This window comes from Solea senegalensis, linkage group LG7, assembly GCF_019176455.1.
Source record: "Solea senegalensis isolate Sse05_10M linkage group LG7, IFAPA_SoseM_1, whole genome shotgun sequence".
NCBI lineage: Eukaryota > Metazoa > Chordata > Actinopteri > Pleuronectiformes > Soleidae > Solea > Solea senegalensis.
In genome coordinates this window covers 10,810,164-10,831,075 of record NC_058027.1, presented here as the reverse complement: position 1 = coordinate 10,831,075, position 20,912 = coordinate 10,810,164, and the positions used below count along the sequence as shown (strand labels likewise).

Sequence of the window (20,912 nt, the reverse complement as noted above, 5' to 3'; positions counted from 1 at the left end):
TTAGACAATGATATGATCTGTGAGTGCAGATGTGATTACTGTGCTGGACGTTCAACCAAGAGGCATTTCAACCACATTCCATGTCTCTAAAACCAACTTTAACCTGCAAACGAAAAAAAAACCCACACACTTTACACCTGGACTTTAGGGATTGATTGGTTTTATATCACAGCACAAAATGCTCCCTCATGCCTGATCAAAACTGAGAAGAGTTTGATCACTACTCTCTCTTCCCAGCATTTTGCCAGTGATTCTGAATGGAACAACATACCCCCAATGCACAACGACCCCACCCCGCCTGCCAAGTCCAGTTCAGATGAGCAGGCCTCCTGAAATATTCAGTGGTAACCCTTCGATCTTATTACCTGCATATCCAAGTGGGTATACAGTGCCAGGAGGCTCCCTGCTATGCAGTATCAGCCCGAGTGTGTGCGTGAGCAATAAAACCTCATAGCCCTTGATTTATTTGATTAATCCTCCTCTTAACTTGGCATTCTACGTCCACTCTTCGACTGCACTGTGTTGGTTCAGCCTGCTCAATTCTAAGCCCCTCTCACCCCAGGTGGATTTGCCTCATTGTGAAGGATGGAGGACATGGTGGTGATTTGAACCATTGACTGCTGTAGAAAAATGAGGGTGAGAAGTGAGAGGAGGTTGAGATAAAAGGGGAGCTGGATGGAAGTCGGGCAGATAAGGTGGAGGATGATAAGGTAAGGATGCAAAGAATATTGGATAGACATGGAGTGACAGAGACTGTGGGAGGGATGTGTAAGTCATTGGGGAGAAGAGACAGTTAATGATAGGAAGAGAGGAAAGGGGAGTGTAACAGAACAAGGAGGGAGGCTTGAGGGAATGAGGTGTTAATGATCGTAGCTGGAGAGGAGGAGAAGAGAGGAGAAGTACGGCTGTAAAAAGAAGGGAGAGTGCAACCCAATTAAGGAACAAGGAATTAAAATGTCAGAGAAGTCATCCGGGAGAAGCAGAGACACATGAGTGAAGGAACGTTTTAAGGTTTTTAGATGACTCAAACTGCAAACATCCATAAACACACACAAGCACACATGAGGGTAGAGCAGTGAGGCAGAGTGACAAAAAACAAATAGAGAAAAAAAACAAGCATACTCATAAGTGCACACATACATGAATGAGAGAGGAAAGCTCTCGTCTCTGCTAGACTGAAACTACTTTGTTGTCTTCGTAGATTGGTCTGATAATTATTTAATCATGAAAAAATATAGTGCACAGTTCTAAGGAAAACATTTCACATCTGTCGTATAAGAATGTGCCTCTATGCATCTTGCTTCCCTGCTCTGTATGCAAATACACACATATATAATTTCTGTTTGCATAGACCAGGTTCTGTTGTTTTAAGCCAGCCTGACTGGCAGGTCTGTTGAGCACATTTTTGTGTGTTAGTGTGTGTGTATGCCTGTATTTGTCTCCTCTTTAGGACCTTTTCTGACGTAAATGTCACGTGTATGTGTGGAACAGATCTCTGTACAATTTACTCACTTGAAAAAGTAGAAAAATCAATTTATCACGCTAATGTTGTGGTGGTGGCCACAAATAAATCAATGAAAAGGAAACATTGCGAGGTGCGGAAATATTCTGCATTCACAATGAAACTGATGCAGTTAAGGGGATGTCGGCTAAGCCAACAGTCCTTCCATGTGGCTCAGGATTTGCATTTACGCTGTGAATGTTTTGTCCCAGATGACCTCTGAATGTGGTTTCAATAATTGGATCTCAGCTGCATTACCTAGTTACCCATAAAGCTGTCATTGGTGATCAGATCACTGGACTAAATTATGCTCTGTAGCTTTTTGCAAGTAAATGCAGAAAAGAGAGTTTGTCACAGAGGAAGTTTGTAACTACACCATGTGTGAAGTCCAAAGAAAAGAAACATACATGGTTAATTAATTCATAAATTCCCAATTGGTATAATTATAAATTATTTATGGCGATTAATAAATAGTTAATCATTAACATTCCTACTCTGGACATATTAATATAACTTTATTCCAGCAAACCATGATCTGTGGGGAAACACTGGGTTGTGAAGAATTGTGGGATATGGAGCATCTGTGTGCACAGAAGCACAGCCTCACGGGGGCTGCCTGCTGCTTTACAGCGCTCTGATTGAAAGAACCTACCAGTCTATTTGTCACCTCTGTCTGCTTTGTTGACCCAGTGAGTCTTTTCATCATCCCGTGCTCCCTCCTACCTCCCTGTCACCTCCCAGTCTCTCTTGTTATGTCTCTCGCCTTGTTGGTGATGGCATCTACCATGGCATTTAATCGTGCTGGTCTCATGGCACTCCATGTTATGTACTGCACCTTTTACTCCACTCTCTGTTTGCTTTCTCCATTAATAATTTGGTATGCAGTTCTTGCTCTGCAGGGCAGGACTCAATGTCCTGCAGTTCTGAATTGTTATGCCATTCTCTGGGACACGTCTCATTGGTCACTGTCTACTGAGCTTTCTAGTACCTCCCCCCATTCCTCCCCCTCTCCCTCTTAACCCTCCCTCATGTTTGATCTCATCGTTTTGCTGTCAGAGATTTGTTTCTTGTTATAGCGTGTGTTTTCCATCTGCAGCACGTTCCATCAGCAAAGAACAGTAGAATCGAGAAATTGTTTGTGCGGTCAGCAGCTTCAGTTTTGTTAATATTTCTATTCCTTTTTTTTCTTGCCTTTGCACAACAACACTTGAGGTCTTGCCATTTCAATCTGTCATTAGTATCACCTGAATACTCCAGCACCAGAGGGCATTCAGAGGGCTGAATGAGAATATGGGGCCATTACTGGAAATCTTAGAGGGCATATGTGTTGTGAAATTCTGCACTACCATTTCCCATTAGACATCTGTGTGTGTGTGTGTGTGTGTGTGTGTGTGTCTGTGTGTGTGTGTGTGTGTGTGTGAGAGAGAGACAGGGTTGCTTGCAAAGCCACATTTATGGAAATACATTGACAAAGTAATTGTACTTACTCACCTAATTGTCACCAAATCTGTCACTGTGCCACAGGCAGCTAGAGGTGTCATCTTTATACGATGTGTTAGAGTGGTCATCGTAATGTGTGAATTAAAAGACATTTATAAAAGAGTAATCACTAGCACATACTGTATATAAATTGTAGAATGAGTTAGTTTTATCATCACATGGGCTCAAAGGAAAGACAAAACTGCTTCAAAAAAGCAAAAACAGATTTCCCTGATATGTTTTAAAAGAGACTGCTGTCCACTGTGAAAAATAATAACGCTGCCAGTTGTTTGTCCAAGAACTTGAAAGGACATGAGAGCAAGTCATGTTGCTATGAAACTCTTTCAGTCTTGTCACAAAAGAAAAAGTGGAAACAAAATTAATTTGTGTGTCTGGTGAAAAGAGGTGGTGAAAATTAAAAAGTGAGCTCGTGGTGCAATGGAAAAATAGGAAAGCATTCAATTACAAGGCCTTAGGAGCATGAAGGTTTTGTCCAGTGCCCACTGCCAACACTGACAAATGTCCTGAATTAGCCTCATTTGCTGTGTTACATGTTTGGTTCCTTAACAAGTACAACCTGATACCAACACACTGTAAACCTCCCTTTTAAATTAACCTAATTAATTCTGGTAGTGTAAATTGATTTTATTTAGATACAACACTGAGGAAGATTAGCACAATCAGCCATTTCTGTGAGTACAGGTGACTCTGTGGACACGACTGGACAAGGTAAGGCACTTACTAAATTAAACTAAAACGTGGTAAAATCTAGTCCTTAACAATCTTTTCCTTTCATAGACTAACATTTAAACCGTGTTATTCTTGTCTGATCATATTGTCAGTAACTATTAAAGTAGTACATGGTACATTTTGGCCTTGGCAGAGCTATTTAAAGCAGCAGTGTGCCTAGAAATATAGGTTGTGTAAAATACTGCCAGTTATTAAAATACCATGTTTGAGGACTGGGGGAGGTGTAGAAATAAGATTATCACTCAGATCTCTCTCAGGTTAGTCATTGATTACCTGTGGCTCCAAACACTTCTCTAAAGAAAAGGTAACACAAATAGACGAGGGCTTGTGCCGCTGAAAGTTTGGTTTTGTGTTTCTTAGGCATTGCTTTTCAAAGGAGACCAGCTGTCCAATGGTGTACAAATATTCCATTACTTTTTGACAAAACCAATAAAATGTATGTATGTATGTATGTACTGTATACGTTTGTATGTGAATGTTTTTGGCGCTTTAACATCGTTGATTGTCTGTCATAATCAATGGTCTCTCTCAACCTCACCTCCTCCTTCTTTTCTCCCCCACTATTTGTTTTCTGTCCCCCATTTTTTCTTTCACCCAAACTGGCTAATGCTGTACTCTGTGTCTGGTTCTGTCAGAGATTTCTTCCTGTTAAATGGGATTTTGTTAGTGTTTGCTCATGCTGTGAACCTTTGTGTTTCTCTTTTCCATAATGTAAGGTCTGCCTTCCCATGTAAAGTGCCTAGAGATAATGTATGTTGTGATATAAAGTGGGTTCATTTTGTTAGAATTTGTTAGAATTTCGTTGGTGTCAAAATGCCTTTTTAAAATCCAGAGACACTGCACCAACACAACCGCTTTTATCTGAGGTACTTTCTCATAAATGTTTCATCCTGGAAACCTGGACACAACCACCACCCAGAAATCAATTGGATCACAATTTATCTAAGGCTAACATTAGGATGGGCCACAGCACCATGGAAACAGCTCATGTCGTCTGATGAGTGTTTCATATGTCCACACTTGTGTGAGTGTCCATCTGCTGGGAGTCATTAGGTCTGAAAATTGTTCTGCACAGGGGCATTTTGTAGCACCAGGTGCACCTTTAAGTGCCACCACTGCTCTGGCCTCATGTTTTTAGATTCTAAAGGCATCAACTCCCTCCAAATTTAGCAGTGGACAATTAAATTTAAGCTTGGTTTTGTAGACATTTAATACCTTCCTTTTCTTCATGCAGGGACATCTGTAACATTTGGATATAAACCAGAAGCATATGGTGGACAAATGTGTTTTCTTGATTCCCTCTTCCTTAAATAACCTCTCTAAATACCTTTAGAAAAAGGAAGCAAGTAAAATTCCAAATTGTGTGTGGATCATTCATCACCCTGTAATATTTTTTTTTTGCACAATAATGAATGCGTCACTGGACATTATTCCTTACTTATTCTGCATACTTTCATAATTAATGCACTTTTTAAAAAACAAGGTTAGGATAAAAAAATATGAATAGGTTTGGAAAGATCTTGGTATTGGTTAAATGCAAATTAACTCCCACATATATAAGTCAAACAATTCCACATTTTTTAAATGGTGCAAAGAAATTAGATTTTTAGAGAATAATGTGGTGTAGTTGTGTTTTCGGACTTGCCAGATTAGTTAATGTGATTGCAGCAAACAGTCTCACCTTTTGTCTATTAATTAGTTTCATAAACAAATGTTCTGCTTAATAAGCTCATTATTGCTTTTCATTTTCAAATTGAAATATTTCATAATTTTCAAAATATGTTTTTTTGAAAAAAATGTCCCTATTAAAGTTCCACATATAAGAGTTCTACTTAAATGTAGAAACTTAATTCAAACTTCAGCTCAATTAGACATTATTCAGCCCAGAATTTTGGAATATTTTTCAAATGAATTGAAAAGAACTTGAGGCAAAAATGTGTTACTTGCTGGTTCCATGTACTTCAATGTAGAAGCTTTATTCAAACTTTAAAACATTCAAAAAAAGTGTAACTTTCATTCGTCAATTCAGCACCTTCGTGACGTTCATGAAATTTCACTCTATTCCAGGAATGTTACATTTACAGTGTGAATTGTGTGGAAGGTTCGCGGATTGCATCACACTCTAGACTGGAGAGAGTCCATTTTTTCTCCAGTTCCAGCACAAATTTCACTTTCAATTTTTTACTTTTTTACCAGGATGCAGATAAATGTGTTTGGTTTCATACAGTGTGAGTACCAAAGAATTTCAACTGCAGCTCTGAGTGAGAGGAGAACCATCCAGCATAACTGACCTCGCCATTAAAAATGTCATTCCATGTCAGTGGCCATTGTTTCTGGTGGAACCAGTGTTATTACGACGTGACGTCATGTGTGGTTGTGTTGTATCTTGTCTTCCTCTGTGATAGAGTCTTTTTCATACTGTGACAGCCCTAATGGAAGTATTCAGATTTTAGATATGTTTTCTACTTTTCACCCCTCATTTTGCAATAATATTCAACTTCTTTCTAAGCATTCAGACATTCATGTAGAATCTTGTACTCATCATTTCAACTTCTCATTCATTCATACCAACTTAATGCAGCATGCCAGATTGAATTCAGTTTGGGTAGAAAGCATCAATCCCACTGCAGTTTCTTCAGCAACTGCCATGTCTCATTGATGATGATTATAACAGCGCAGAACATAGATTGGTCAACATTACATTTCCTTCAAAACATACTGATTTTGTTGCACTTTTGCCTCACAGCAACAAGGCTCTGTGCTCAACCCCTTAAAAGCAACCATACAGGTTAGGTTTACTGGTGACTAAATTTGTTTTGTGAGTGTCTCCATGTGTGTGCCCATGCCTCTGCACTCACTGTCAGGTGGACCTGGATTCATATTTCCCCAGCTCCTGGGAGTACTTCACTTGGCTCTTACCATTCCTATTATCGTGATATGATTCCATCCCGGTCCTGGAGGAATCTTACATAAGTAAATACTTTACTTATGTCAAAATTATATGAGCAGACAGAACCTGTTCTCAAATTAGGCCACATTAAGATTAGACAACACTTTAGGGAACTGGGGGCCGGTGGTAATTTACCTCAACCGTCCTCCAAAATCAATTTGAAAATCGCTGCTCAGAAAGTGAGATCGTTTCCAGTATGAAGCCTTGATGATCTATAAGGCTTTGGAACTGAGTCACCAGTAGTAGAAGGTCAAATGACTCAACTTCTCTTCCTTGGCTCAGAGGATGAGGTTATTACATCATGACATAAAATGCATTAAATATGAAAAAATAATGTGTTTCTGTAGAGCTGCTGGTTTTAAATTAATAGTTGCCAGTGCATTTTTCTTTGAGGATGTTCACCTGGGCATCACATGATTTATGGGGCAGTTGTAGCACCTGGCATCAGGGAAATAAGATGAAGCATATTAGCTGTGTGAGAGCTGGTCCCTCCAATATGACTTTGCCGTGGGACTTGATGACTGCTGTCACCATGTCTGACAAACCAGGCGCCACTGAACAAATCTGTCTCCTCCCAATCCCAGTCACCATAATGAGAGCAGACCTGCAGGCAGCTGGAGGTGTATGCGAGTACACAAGTGTTTGTGTAGAGTATGTGTGTGTTCCTGCTTGCAGAGAGGAGAAGGGGGAGGAGAGAAAACTCAAGAGATTAGAGATTTATTGATTACCCTTTGCAGTGTCTCTCCTCCTCTCCCTCCCTTCCTTTCTCCATCTTCACTATAGGTCTTCTATTCTCCACTACTTTATTTATAGATGGTTGTGGAGAGGCTGTGTTTTGGCTCAGCAGTGTTACTAGTGACCTGTCGTCTCTTAAAACATAATTTTAGAGGCTTTTTGAGTGGACCAACATCAGGCTCAACAAGTCAAAGGAGACCCACTTTTCTTTTTGTCTTAAAAATGCTCCAGAATGAAACATGTCACAGCTACAGGATACACGTCGCCTCTCCCAGGCGTTAAAGAGCAGTGACAGTAGACCTTAGCATAATTGTGCTTGTGGTGGCATCGTTTCATTATGACTGTGTTTATTATTATGAATGACTGGGATTACAGCGGGCAGCACAGGCCCAGTAAGAGTGCGGGGGCAGGTATCACTTGAGAGGTTATGTTAAGATACACTGCAGGCTTTTTACATTAGAATGCATTTGCTCTAGTGGTCTCCCATCGAGGCAGACCTACACTATATAATTAACTATATTTTATCCTCATTTGACCAGAAATATAAAATGTTTCTCTTGAAAAAAACAGCAACAAAACAGCAGTTTAATGGAGGTTCAGCAAAACTTCATAATGACAAATATTCACATTCTAGTGGCAAGTCCCTGAAGCAGTAACATATTTATGGCAAGAGTCATAATTATGGAAGGAAGTGATTTTGTTATACGGTTAGTTTCCATCCACCATATTTTTATGCACACACAAAAATGTAGCGGAAATAAATAATTCAACACATTTTGAACAAAATATTGGATACTCGACTGAAGTGTAGAATGAAAACAGACAGTAAATAAATCATGTCATACAGTACACGAATCATTTGATTTAAGCTTCCATTCGACTGAAGAAATGTAAAAATGATAGGATCTGTTTTTCTTTTTGGCCTCACAATTTGAGTTTTTAATAGGGCCCTTGTCTTTACACCATTTTGTTGCTCTTCTGCAATGGATTAGCATGAGCTGCTGTGTAGTATTTTAAATAACCTTGTATTTCTTTTGCTGGATTTCTGGCTAGAAACCTGACTATAGAGCCATACAGGGACTGCAATGGGTGAATGGATTGCTTAATAACTTGAGGGACACAGCAAACCACTGTTCATTTCCTGTTTTCTGTTGACAGTTTAACCATGACCACATTTATTCCCTAACCTTAAACCAAATTATTAATATTGTAATCATTATTATCTCGAAGATGGAATAGAAAACATTTCAGTTTTTGGTTAGCTTAGATTTGAAACACTCATTACACAGTGTAGTGGCGTTTGTAAAATTACACACATTTATATTGTTTACCTATAAGCTTTGTTATGTTATATTATTCTCTCGACCACTGGAACACAGCTTCCACATAAAAATGATTCATCGACCTACAAGACAAAGGAACTGCATTATTCCGTATTCAAACACTGCAGAGAGTATCATTCACCTTCATATCTACACACAATGGTGGTATTTCTCACAATAAAACAACCAAATCTGAGAAAAAGTACCCGTTTGTCAACCGGCATCTTTACAACAATGAGGAAACAGGTACACAAAAAGGCACAAAGGTTCACTGATGTCCCTTTTACATCAGTAAGTAGTTATTTCCAGCCAAACACTGATCTTTCTCTCAACCTTACCAAGTTGTGTTGTGCCTGGACTCAACATAGCCTGACATTTATTTTCCCTACAGTGGTTTGAAGCATGTTTGTGAGGCACAGACACTTTATATTGTTCTATTGAGAGTGGTGTCAAATCAGAAAAGATCTATGTGTTGTTTTGAAGTGTCTTTTCAAATGACAGGAAACATTTATATCACCATATTTCATAAAGCTAGAGGAGGATATACGTTTCATGACGATCAGTCATTTCTTCGATTAGAGTACTTTTATGTCAACAGAGCACAGACAATGATACAGGAAGAAGAAACAGTGTCTAATCCAGGGCAGTGAAGGAAGATCACACAAACATGAGAACCTCACACACATCAACAGACACACACAGTCAGATTTAAGCAATGCTTCTAGCCCAAATGAGTATTTAATGTGTCCCAGACTCACATAGTGAGAGTGGGAAGATGACTGCAGGGGGCTACACTGCACAGCGGTGGCTACGTAGCCATATTTCTCAACTTTCTCTTGTGTGTGAGAATCTACAGCGGGGTTTTATCACAGCACATCAAAACACCCCAGGCCTTGCACACACTCTGCACAACTTTGAAAGTCATCAGAGTGCAGTACCTTTCACAGATCGTGGCATGCAAACTGCAAGACAGAGTCACAGCACTCTTCACTCAACTGGATTTAGACTGCAACAGTCGCAGATATTCAGCCTTCCAGAGATACTATGTGCTGCTGGTAGTTAGCATTGCATCAGCGATTCTGTCAGATCTTGTGTTTGAACTAATCACAATTTATAATCTGGGGCTTTTCGCTGCGATTAAGAAGAAAGTCAGGGGCCAAGATCCTGTAGTGTGACCTTGGCTTTAGGGGATGAATACTTCTTTTAATGCTAGATAAACACTCGCTGGTCACTCGCTGGTCACTTTATTAGATTGACCTGTATAAGTGCTTGTTAAAGCTGCAACTCAGTGCATTTAAGCAAGTAGCATGAAGTTCAAACAGAGCTTTAGAATGGGGAAGAAAATCTACTGGGATGTCCTTGCTTTACCATCTCTATTGTTTAGAGAGCATGGTCAAAAAAGAGAATACATTCACTGAGCAGCAGTTCTCTCAGTGTAAACACCAGAGAGGAGAACGACCAGACTGGTTTGAGATGGAAGGAAGGCAACTAAAATAGATGTTGTTAATTCAAGGTAGTGTATATGCAGGAGACCATCTCTGAATGCACAACATGTGAAATGTTGCTCCTGGCGGCTGTGCCGGCAGCGTATGAATGGTATGAAAGATGAGTGATGATACATGTGCAGTATGAGTGTGAGTGAATGCGTGTGAATGAAAAAGCTGTAGTGTAAAGCAGCTTTGAATGGTCATCAAGACTAGAAAAGTGCTATATAACTAGAGACCATTTTATTGGCTGGTTATCACGTTATAAAAAAACTTCAGTCGATAATGTAATAATTCATAATTAAAATATTTTTTGCAGTTTTTGTGCAGTTTGCTCATCAAAAATAGGTACTGTATAGTGGATGGCATAGTCGTCATATTCATTAATCAAGGATACATACTATGCAGCACTCTCTCTCCTTAATTATGGTCGTAAGGGCCAATTTGAGAATTATTTGTTGAAGAAAATTATTATATATAAATATTGTCTATAGTGTCATGTCAGTGTCTCTGTTGGATTTTGCATAGTCAAATGAATTTACCACATTTCTTTTTGGAAAACATTACATTATAACCTTTTTTCAAACATTTCTCAAGGAACCTGTTAAACTGTTTCAGTCCTCACTTAAAACTGTAAACTGTAAATAACTGGACTTGCACTATAACTAAGGAAAGTCTAATCAGTCTAGTCAGTCATGTGTATCTAATAATGTGGCCAGTGAGTGATACATACATCTTATTGTTACTGTACGTGAAAAAAAGGATGCATGCACAGAAGGAATGGGTCTACATATGTAGAATGGGTCTACTGTACATATTATGTAGAGCTATTCACAATATTGGGCATAATCTACTAGCAACACAGTCTGATCTGTGATTATGTGTGCATCACAAAAGTAACACTGGATAATGTAGCATCTGCCATTGCCACAAGTTTAGATGGAACATATTCCATTTCAATTTAAATGTAAAATGTGATGAGCGGGGAAAAAAGGTGAGAGCTGGTAAGGAGGCTTAAAATAAAAGTGTGATCTGATTGCTATGAATCAAAATCACTACAGTATTTGCTGCACAAGTTACCACTTCTACTCACTGAACCATTCTGCTCTTCCTAACTCCCCTTATCATCCTTTAACTCCCTTATTCTGCTGACCAGTCCAGACTGTCTGACTTTCAAGACTTATTCCTCTTCTGTGTGCAGAACAACTGATTTTCAGGTTGAGCAGAGGCTGTCAGGCTTGGCATGGTGGTAAGTAGGTCATTGTGTGAGGGAAAAGTGTGCCCCTTGCTTCAGGTGAAGCATTGTTGACTGTCAGTGGGCTTACCAGTGTTCATGAAATGCTGAAGCCACTGATGGGATGTCAGCAAGCACGCTTCAGCGCAAACAAAGACCTGATTATAACATAGGTGCCTGTGTATTCAAGGTATTGCTCATGTTGCACAGAGGTAGAGGGGAGGTTGTCAGTTGTCTTACACTCCATGGAAGGTTCTGCATAAGGAGTAGAGTATTTGTGCTCCCAACTGTGGGTCCTAATTCTCCCCTACTTCTCTATATGCTGAGAGGCTGGAGTTAAACATCTTTGGTATGATGCAGCTAGTGTTTGAACCTCCTACTTCTCAAACCACCAAGCCATTGCTCATGTTGTGGGGACTGAATCTGCTTACTCAGCCATTAGAATATGAACTCCCACAAGGACGTTTGAGACTTCGCAACATGTTGAGGGTTTGCAACTGGAAATTCCCAGGGTTGTCTTTCACAAACTGTCCATCTCACTGGTGTCCACTCACTTATGTCATACATTTCTGACTATTTTCCTCTAATTGGGATCAATTAGTCTCACCTTAACTGCTCTACAGTTTGGCATTGTTCGGCACTTGTAAAATCGATCAGTGGCGGGCAGTCTGACCAATCATCGCATAGTACCTACTCAGCACGCTTTTGGAACCTCTGCTGAGCAGGTACGAAAATAGTTCCTGGTACCAAGTACTATGATAGTGGAAACACTACTTAAATACGCAATTATGTTCTATTGAAGAAAAGCTGAACCTAGTGATTGACACCATGGAATTCTCAGGAAAATATTTTCTGACATTGTAAATCAAGTGAGAAATAAGCTAATTTCAATAGACTTCCATTAAAATGGAGTTATTTCTGCATTTCGCAAAGTAACCCCAGTGGTGGGGTAGCTCAGTGGTTAAGGCCGGTACCCCAGGTGCAGAGTCATCATGGCAATAACTTCAACTCCACTCCTGGCAGGTTGTACTTAATTCCCTTGTAAGTCGCTTTGGATAAAAGCGTCTGCTAAATGACATGTAACGTAACCCCCTGGTTGATATTCATTATATTCTAACTTCCTACTTCCTGCTTGGCCTCACAATCATAAAAAAAAAACCTGACACTTGCGTTTTTAGACAAACATTCTCTATTTCATTAATGTTAGCTGAATCTACCATGCCGTGGGTCAGTCTGAACACCAAAGTGTTCATCAAACTCCCAGTAAAACAAACTAACAGTGTTAATAGGATTAGCAATTGCAATCGGATTACTGGATCTGAATTTCAAATTTGAACCCCCTTGTCTCCTAAAGGTAAAGTATGTAATGAAATGATGGCTACTGGCAAAAATTCTGTATATAATGTTGATCGTGATCAGTAATGTTGATACTTTTATTTAGGTAAAGCATCTGAATGAATGAGTGCTGCTTTTTTTGTGTGTTTCACCACAGTTAGTTACGGGGGGAAAAACACTCACTCATAGTGAGATCACAAGTTAATAAAGCCTTAATTAATGCAGGAAATGCTCTTTATACTCTAAGGAATTCCTTTTTTCCAACAATCAAATGAGCCTAATGAGTTTTTATTGATTACCACAACTTCTATAGCAATATTAATTCAGAATGACAATCAGTATTCATGACTGGTAGATTGTCTGGTTTAACCTTGTTGTCTCCTTGTAAGAGGAACTTGCATATGAATAATCTCTCCTCTCTGTCCTCTGTGTAAATAAATCTATTTAGTGTGGTTATCTTTGACCTCCTCTCAGTACTTGTTGATCCTACATTTCATATGATTTTCCGAAAAGTTTTTTTTTTTTTTACGAATACCCATCATTAACAATGTTAAATGTTTTCTAATAAATAAAAATGTTGAATGCTACACAAGCTACAGTATCTGAATAAAATTGTCATATTTTATTTGGTACTTTAGCAACTAATAATGTGACTTTATTTTACTGATTATTTTTTAATTAAATCAATCCTTAGTTATTTATTCAGTAATGTTTGATGGCCAAAATTGCAGCTAAGCTGGAGTTGGATCTATACGGGTGTGTTTTTATTAGATATGATTCATTGCGGTATGGCAGCATCAGCAAACCTCTACAGTTACATTTTAGTTTAAACTCACATGGAAGTACCAGACTTTAAATAATAACCACGCACCCACTATGCAGTAATGAAAGTGAAGAGAAATGAATCCAACTTCTTTGATTCATTAATTTGTTAATTAATTTAAAATGAAATTGATTTGCACCATTGCTTTTTGTGTGTATATGATGACAGTGTTTGCTCATTGTTGTACCACTGTAAATGGGAGCAAATTCAACTGACCTGAACTATTTAAATTTACGTTTTATTAAAAAAAGAAAGAAAGGTATATAACTATTATTCAGTGACAGACAGAGAGAGCAAGAGAGAGACAGTTCATTAGGTTGTTTGGCCTCAACCATACCTCTATGACACTGTCCGTGGTGCTGAAGTTGCAAACATTGTTATTGTACCTTTTCCTCTCCTCCCAACCTTGTTCTGTTGTATTCTCAAATGTAAAATTGCAGACACAAGAAATGATTAGATGGAAGTAAAAAGAGAATTAAAAAACAAAAACAAACTAAGACCTACTCGAGGTGGGTTGGTGAGGTGTGTTTACTCTTTGAAAAGTCAAGACTCCAAAAAAGGAAAGTAAAATCAAACGTATTCCTGACAGCTGTGAAAGAGCTGTGGGCAAACATTCACCCCAGAAACCTGTTTAATAAATTATTAGTGCACAGATGAAATGCCTATTTCCCTAACATAAAATGAAGTGGCTTTTGTTCATGCAGTGTACTTTAAAGACGTGGCCTTCCTCATATCCATTTATGTCTAAAAAAAATCACAAAAACAATTTATCTTTACAGACTTTACTCTCTTTTATCCGAGCATTTTAATTATAAAGTTTGCAGAGTAACTATGTAGAGATGGAAGGGTAACCATAAATGTCACTAATTCTTTCAGCTGCATAAATGTTTCATTAGGCTCAAATAATAATGTACTATCTTCAATCCATTTAAAACCCATTAATGTTATGTCAATATGTGTCACATTTATTGCTGTATGTATTTGTGGTCCTGTGTTTGTACTGTGGATTCTCTTATTTTTTCTGACCTGCCAGGGACAACACATGCAATGTAGCCTTTTGGCTAATTCTGGCATATTTACATTGATATGTTCATCAATATGCATTGTAATAATTACAATAACAATAATCACAATGATAATAATAGTAATTATATCAAATTATTAAATAATAAATAAATATCAATGTCAAATTTCTATAGTGCTTTTCTGGAGACTTAAAGATGCTTAATTGATTCTCTTTTTCAAACAATATTGGTGCCAATTATGCTTCCATTTCTCTATTGTTATTCAAAAATGTATTAACGTTGACTTCACTGAACTCTTCACCGTGTTACATGTTACACCTCATGGGTGACACCTACTTAAGGGTTTGTTGTACCAGTTACTGTAGAGAATGTTTTATGGTCTAACACAGTATTCTCCTGGCTTTCACATGGGTTTATCGCCCTGTGTCCTGGGCAGAGGCTCTGTAAATAAAACGGAAGGGATTTGTTTGTCGTGTGAAGCAGTCAGGGGCGGAAACGGATTAGTCAAACCTGTATACTGTCAGAGGAATATTAAGACCACACCTACATAAGGTAAACACATCAACTCAAAACCTGGGATTATTCGTTCCTGCAGGTTCTCGTTTAAACCATTGAAAAACTTCCAGTCAGCATCTGTTTGGAAATGTGTGGCTTAAACTAATAGATGTTAGGTTCCAGCAAACTCATCACATAATCTCACAGTTCATCATTAGTGGGAACAGAAATAAGGACCAAATGCAGACGCAACCAGAGTTGGAAAGCATTGAAGCACTTTACTGAGAAGGAAAGGCAACATTATAAACTGGAACAAATCAGCAGGTGGCAATGTCAGAACTCCATCAGTGTAGTATGATAGACTTAGCAAAGATGTTTACAGGAGAGGAGCTGAAAGAACAACAAGTAAAACAGATTTTCATCAGTGCAACAAGATGAGAGGTTAAACCAGACCCCATCAGCAGACAATTATAATGTGCAATCCTTTGATTGTTTTGTTATCCTGGTTTTAGAGAGAGTCCTGAACTGACCTTCCAAGTCCAAGCAGACAGATTTTTTGGAATGTAGGTTATGGCCCAATAAATAACCCAGAAAGGAGAGTGTATTGAAACTTAATGGCTCTTGAGTTATTTCTGTTGTTTAATATAGACTGTATAACAAATTTAAGTCTGTGGTGTCTTTGTTGTTTGGACTCAACGTGGTGTTACAGCCGGCTCATAAAGTGCAACAAAGGCAAAGCTAGACAAGAGAAATAATAATAACTAACTCATATTTATTAAATTAAGCTAAGAGGAAAACACATGGTGCTGAGGCAGCTGGCTGGCAGGTCCTACAAACTGCACTGAGCTGGCCAGGTGCTCCTAATTACTCTTCTCAGCACCTGAAACAAAGAGCACACCAAATATGGAGAGCAATAGAGAGGCACCGGGGCTGTCACAGTGGAAATATAACTAAGGGCATTTGCCTTGATTCACAGCTAGATTCCTATGGAGTCCTGATACTGGTAGTGATGGTGGATGGTGAATTGCTGAGACTGTTGCAGGGTGTAGAATGATGAATTTGATGAATCTGCAAAGACTGTGCAGTGATGAGGAGGTGGAGCATTGGCATAAATGCAGCATGAAGAAGAAGAGACAAAGAGAAGTCATAAGAGAAGCAACAAAATGATAGGATTATAATGGTGATTGGTTAGGTGAGACCAGCTGGTGGACAGCTGATTCTTTTACATCATACAGCTTTGGGTAATGATGATAATGATAGCAAACACTGACTGTGCATTGATAAGAGGAGTGTGAGAACAAAGGCACCTTCTGACTGAGTTTATGCTGCTTCATCTATGTTTCCATCCTTTTTGTAATGCCAATGTTCATGTTTTGATCTTTCTAAACTGATTTGCAGAAGCAATTACAAATGAAAAACATCACAGGACATTTTTTTAGGAAGGACAGTTTGTGAATTTGCTTGATAAATCTTTATTTATGGGCCACATGGCGGTGAGGTGGCTAGCATTGTGGCCTCACAGCAAGAAGAGCACCAGTTTGGATCTTTGTTCGACTAAGAGTGGGGAGTCTACATGTTCTCTCCACCCACACTCCAAAAACATGCTAAATTGGGGCTTAGGCTAATTATTGTTATTATTATTATTATTATTGTTGTTGTTGTTGTTGTTGTTATTATTATTATTTTTAAATAAAGTAAGTTGACCATAGGTGTGAGTGTGAGTGGATGATTGTTTGTTTCTGTGTTGGCCCTGCGATGGACTAGTGACCTGTCCAGGGTGTAACTCCGCCTTATCACTCTAATCACCCTATGTCAGCTGTGATTGGCTCCAGCCTCACATGACCCTCATGTGGAGGATGAAGCAGGAGACAATGGATGGATGGATGGATGCTTTCTCATAGGGTCTGAGAACAATAACATGTAAGCACATGTGAGTAAGAAAGACTAGTTAAACAGACATTTTTAGTTTGTTAAAATCACATTGATCACATTGTCCTTTTGTGCCTTGCAATGCAAGACACAATGCTATGATTTGCAGCAAACATGGTGGAATGAACCCATTAAATATTGCTTAAAAGAGTTTATTCCTTAACATAACAAGATTTGGCTGCTCTCCGGAAATAAAATGGGTATTGATGTGAAAATTCTGACATTTGTCCTCTGAGTATTTGGCCTCAGAGGTGGTATGTGCCTTACTGAGTGCCAAAAAAAACACCCACTCACTAACAATCTACGGTTAGTTGTGCTTCAAGGCTCTCACATTTCAAAATATTTGTAGATTGACAAGATTATAGACAAATTGTAGCATTATTAAAATGCTGATTTTAGTTTGAAAGTCCTTGGTTTACAAGATTTGCCAGCCATTTCCTTGGTTTGCTCAGAAAGAATAAACTCATATTAAATGTAAATATTATGTCCTGAATTACAGGATATATACAGTATATTGTGCCTTTCACATCTATGACAGGAGTATACCAGTCTTGCTAAAATCCAGATCATTGTGACATAAATGTATTTCAGTGCTCCTTTATTGACTCTTTGATTTAGGGCTCTGTCAGTTGAGACCGTGTTCCTCCAAGTCATAAAGTCAGTTACAGTTTTCAGACATGAAAAGTGTCTTTTGTGTTTGTCCCTTTGTCTAGATGAAAAGGAAAATGGGTGTAACTGTAAATGAATGCAAAATTAAAGAATGGATGGGGATGTTGAATTAGTTCCAATCAATTAATTTGATTGGTGTTTAAAAAAAGCAATTTTAAGGAGGCAAGTTATGCTCTTAAACAAATTTGTGAGCTTTTCAAATCACTAATTTTATTTGACCAACACATGTTCAGCTACACTGGCTTAAAGATTACTTTGTCAAAAATGTATTAAATGTCCTAATTATTTCCATATTGTGCTGGTGTTGGTTGTGTGTAATGGTTTAATGTTCTGCTCCAGCTATACGGGGTTGCATATTTTTTTTAAAGAAGCTTTCTGCTCTGTAACTCTTCAAGAAAACCAGAGAGGAAAGTGCTGGAGGGAAGTTTGATGTTTGTGCTCGCCTGAGCAACAAGGGGCAGGATGTTGTGCATCTTTAAATTCCCAATCTGGAGGCTGCAAACAGCCCAAGGTGTGTGTGGCATAGTGTCAGTTGTACACAATGGCTTAGCAAAACAACAGCAACAAAAGCAAACATAAGCAAACAAAAATATGATTTGGATCCATTAAATATTTTTTGAATATTAGCAATAATGTTAATAATATTCATAATAATATAGAAGTTTTGAGCCTAAGGTTCAGAGTTTGGGCCCAGATGGTGCTCAAAGTCACTTTTAATGGACTATAGGGACACATAACTGTTTTAAAAAACACAGCAGCATAAAACGGATGTGAAGTAATACGATCCTAACATAAGGGATCATAAGCAACTACATTACATATTAAGACCCAGTGGATTTTTATGCAATCTTAAAATTGTAGTAAGCATATGCTTCAAAAGTACTAAATCTGTTGCACGGGTGATACTATTGAAGACCAGATATAATATATAGACAGTTAATTCATTTTATTGCTGTACTGAAAGGCTATGAAGCAACTTTATAACTGATAGTCATCTTCATTTAATGTCAAGACAAAAAGATCAGACCAGAGCTCAGGCTCTCACAAATGAAGTGTCCATTTTCCATCTCGGATACAAACTAACAAATGAGCAGCAAACTTAATGACAGATGCTGTATAAAATGTAACTGAAGATACTGCCAAGTGCATATCGCCATGGGGTTGTTGTTTAAGTTTACTCTTAAACACCACAACAGTGAGAACAGTTGAATGTATTACAATGAACAATGCTCTTCAAACCATCCACACTGCTCCTGTTAATGTTGTTCTCTGTGTTCTAAGGCAGTTTGCATCCATAATGTTGCCTCCTTCTTTCTTTTCCCTTTCTTCTCCACGCACACACACACACACACAGAGGTCTGTGCATCTATCCCTTTACGGACACGCATTGCGTCCCTAAGCCTTAACTACTTAATACCTAACTCTAACCTTAATGTACCAACAATACAAATGTTCAAATTGTAACCAATTCCATAGAAATGAGGTTCTGTCTCATTAGCACCAGGTTTGGTCTCCATGAGGACTATACTCCCTAACCCTAACCCCTAAAGGCGACATAGAATGCTTGTATCACACATATATGTTAGTTATGGAGGTCTACTTGCATATATTAACTTGTTAACCTCCTAGTCGCTGCAAACGAGCCGATCGAAATATCTCCTCACTGACGCTCTCGTCAGCCGCGCCGTTTCAGACCAAAATCCCACCCCTAGAATGTGGACTGTGTTGTGATTGGCCAGTCAACGAGAGCTTTCCCACTGTCCTGTGATTGGCCAGGTACCTGGAAGTGATGTAATAGCTAGGCCAGCTCTCAGATACACAGCTCCCCCTCTGGCACGGTGGATGCTCTGCATCTCAGCAGCTACAACAAGAGTAGTTCTTCTTCTTCTGCGGTTGAATGTACGCAACCGGATGTGCCCGGACTAGTGCCCGCACCAGGAGGCGCTACGGTGGTGAGAGGAGTGGTGAGAAATTCTGATGACGACATCAAATTAAGGAAGTGCCGATCCGCTTCACAGAGCCCAGGAAACAATACAACACTATTTTCTCAGCAGTGGCTGAACTGTTGTTCTGAAACTTTAGGGTTTCATAAACGAGGTAATGACGCAGATACACAAACACAGCGTTAATTGGAGCTTCCGGTCTATGTGGCCTTTTGACAAGCCCCGGTCTATGTGGCCTTTAACCAACCCCACAACCCCTGACAAGCCCTTAGGGCTGTATTTACACTGCCCAATTCTGATATGTCACCTCTATCTGATTTTTTGGGGGGATCTGCTTACATTGTCCAAAAGTGACCGATGTCTGATATTCACATTGACATTGGTGAACACTTGGGGAAATAAATCGTGGTAACTGACCAGAAAGTGTTTATTAGACTGAAAGGGAAGTGAAAGTGGTGTTACTATCACATTTAGAAATCTTTCTTACTCACTGGTTAAAAAAAACAGTGAGTTCACTGGTTTGAGTCCTCACCCTTCATTGCACAAGTTGAAAGAGAGTCATGTGATCATAGATCACGTACACGTGTGTATTTACATCGTTCTACCAGAAGCATTTACAAGGGAATATCTGATCCCTGACTTTTCACCCACAAATGCACATGTCTGACTTATTTCCACATGAATGAGGCCTGAATCTGATCTGACAATATCTGAATCCATGTGTCACACTGTCATGGGTCATATCTGACATGGAAAAGATCAGAATTGGGTCACTTGCACCATGCAGTGTAAATGCAGCATGAATGTTTGGTTAGATAGGTTTGCATCAAAACGTGTCCACCAACAGCAGGTCAGGAATACAAAGAAAATCACAGGTAAAATGCTCTTGCAGAAGCGTGGCCTTTATGGTTAGGGTGAAAGCAACATCTAGGCAGCTGTTTTGTGTCATTCCTCACAAGCATCATGTGGACTGTTGAGAAAACTACATTTTGAAGAGAAATGGATATGTAAAGAAAAAAAAAACCTGTTTGAATACTGTATATCTTCAGGGTTTTTTCCCCACTGCTCCCTTTAATCAAATATATTACAAAAGTCATCGGGATATTTAGTATAGGGTATATTAAAAACCAGCAGCCCTCGTCAGCAGGCTGCTACCATGAGAGCAGATTTAAGGAGCAAGATTCATTCTCCTGAGACAAACAGAATACATGACTCGAACATCAAAGTGTCACGAGAGA

At 38.9% G+C, this 20,912-nt stretch overlaps 2 protein-coding genes across 3 annotated transcripts in view; both read left to right on the top strand.

Annotated features, from left to right (window-relative positions):
- tspan4a (tetraspanin 4a) overlaps positions 1 to 20,912 on the top strand; it is a 130,566-nt gene that overhangs the window by 43,510 nt on the left and 66,144 nt on the right. The gene's annotated exons all lie outside the window — the stretch shown is intronic.
- Positions 16,621 to 20,912, top strand: part of LOC122772230 (A disintegrin and metalloproteinase with thrombospondin motifs 3-like) — a 16,026-nt gene continuing 11,734 nt past the window's right edge. Inside the window, exon 1 of the mRNA XM_044030036.1 lies at positions 16,621 to 16,626. Within this exon, the coding sequence (XP_043885971.1) occupies positions 16,621 to 16,626 (6 nt within the window). The remainder of the gene's footprint in view (positions 16,627 to 20,912) is intronic.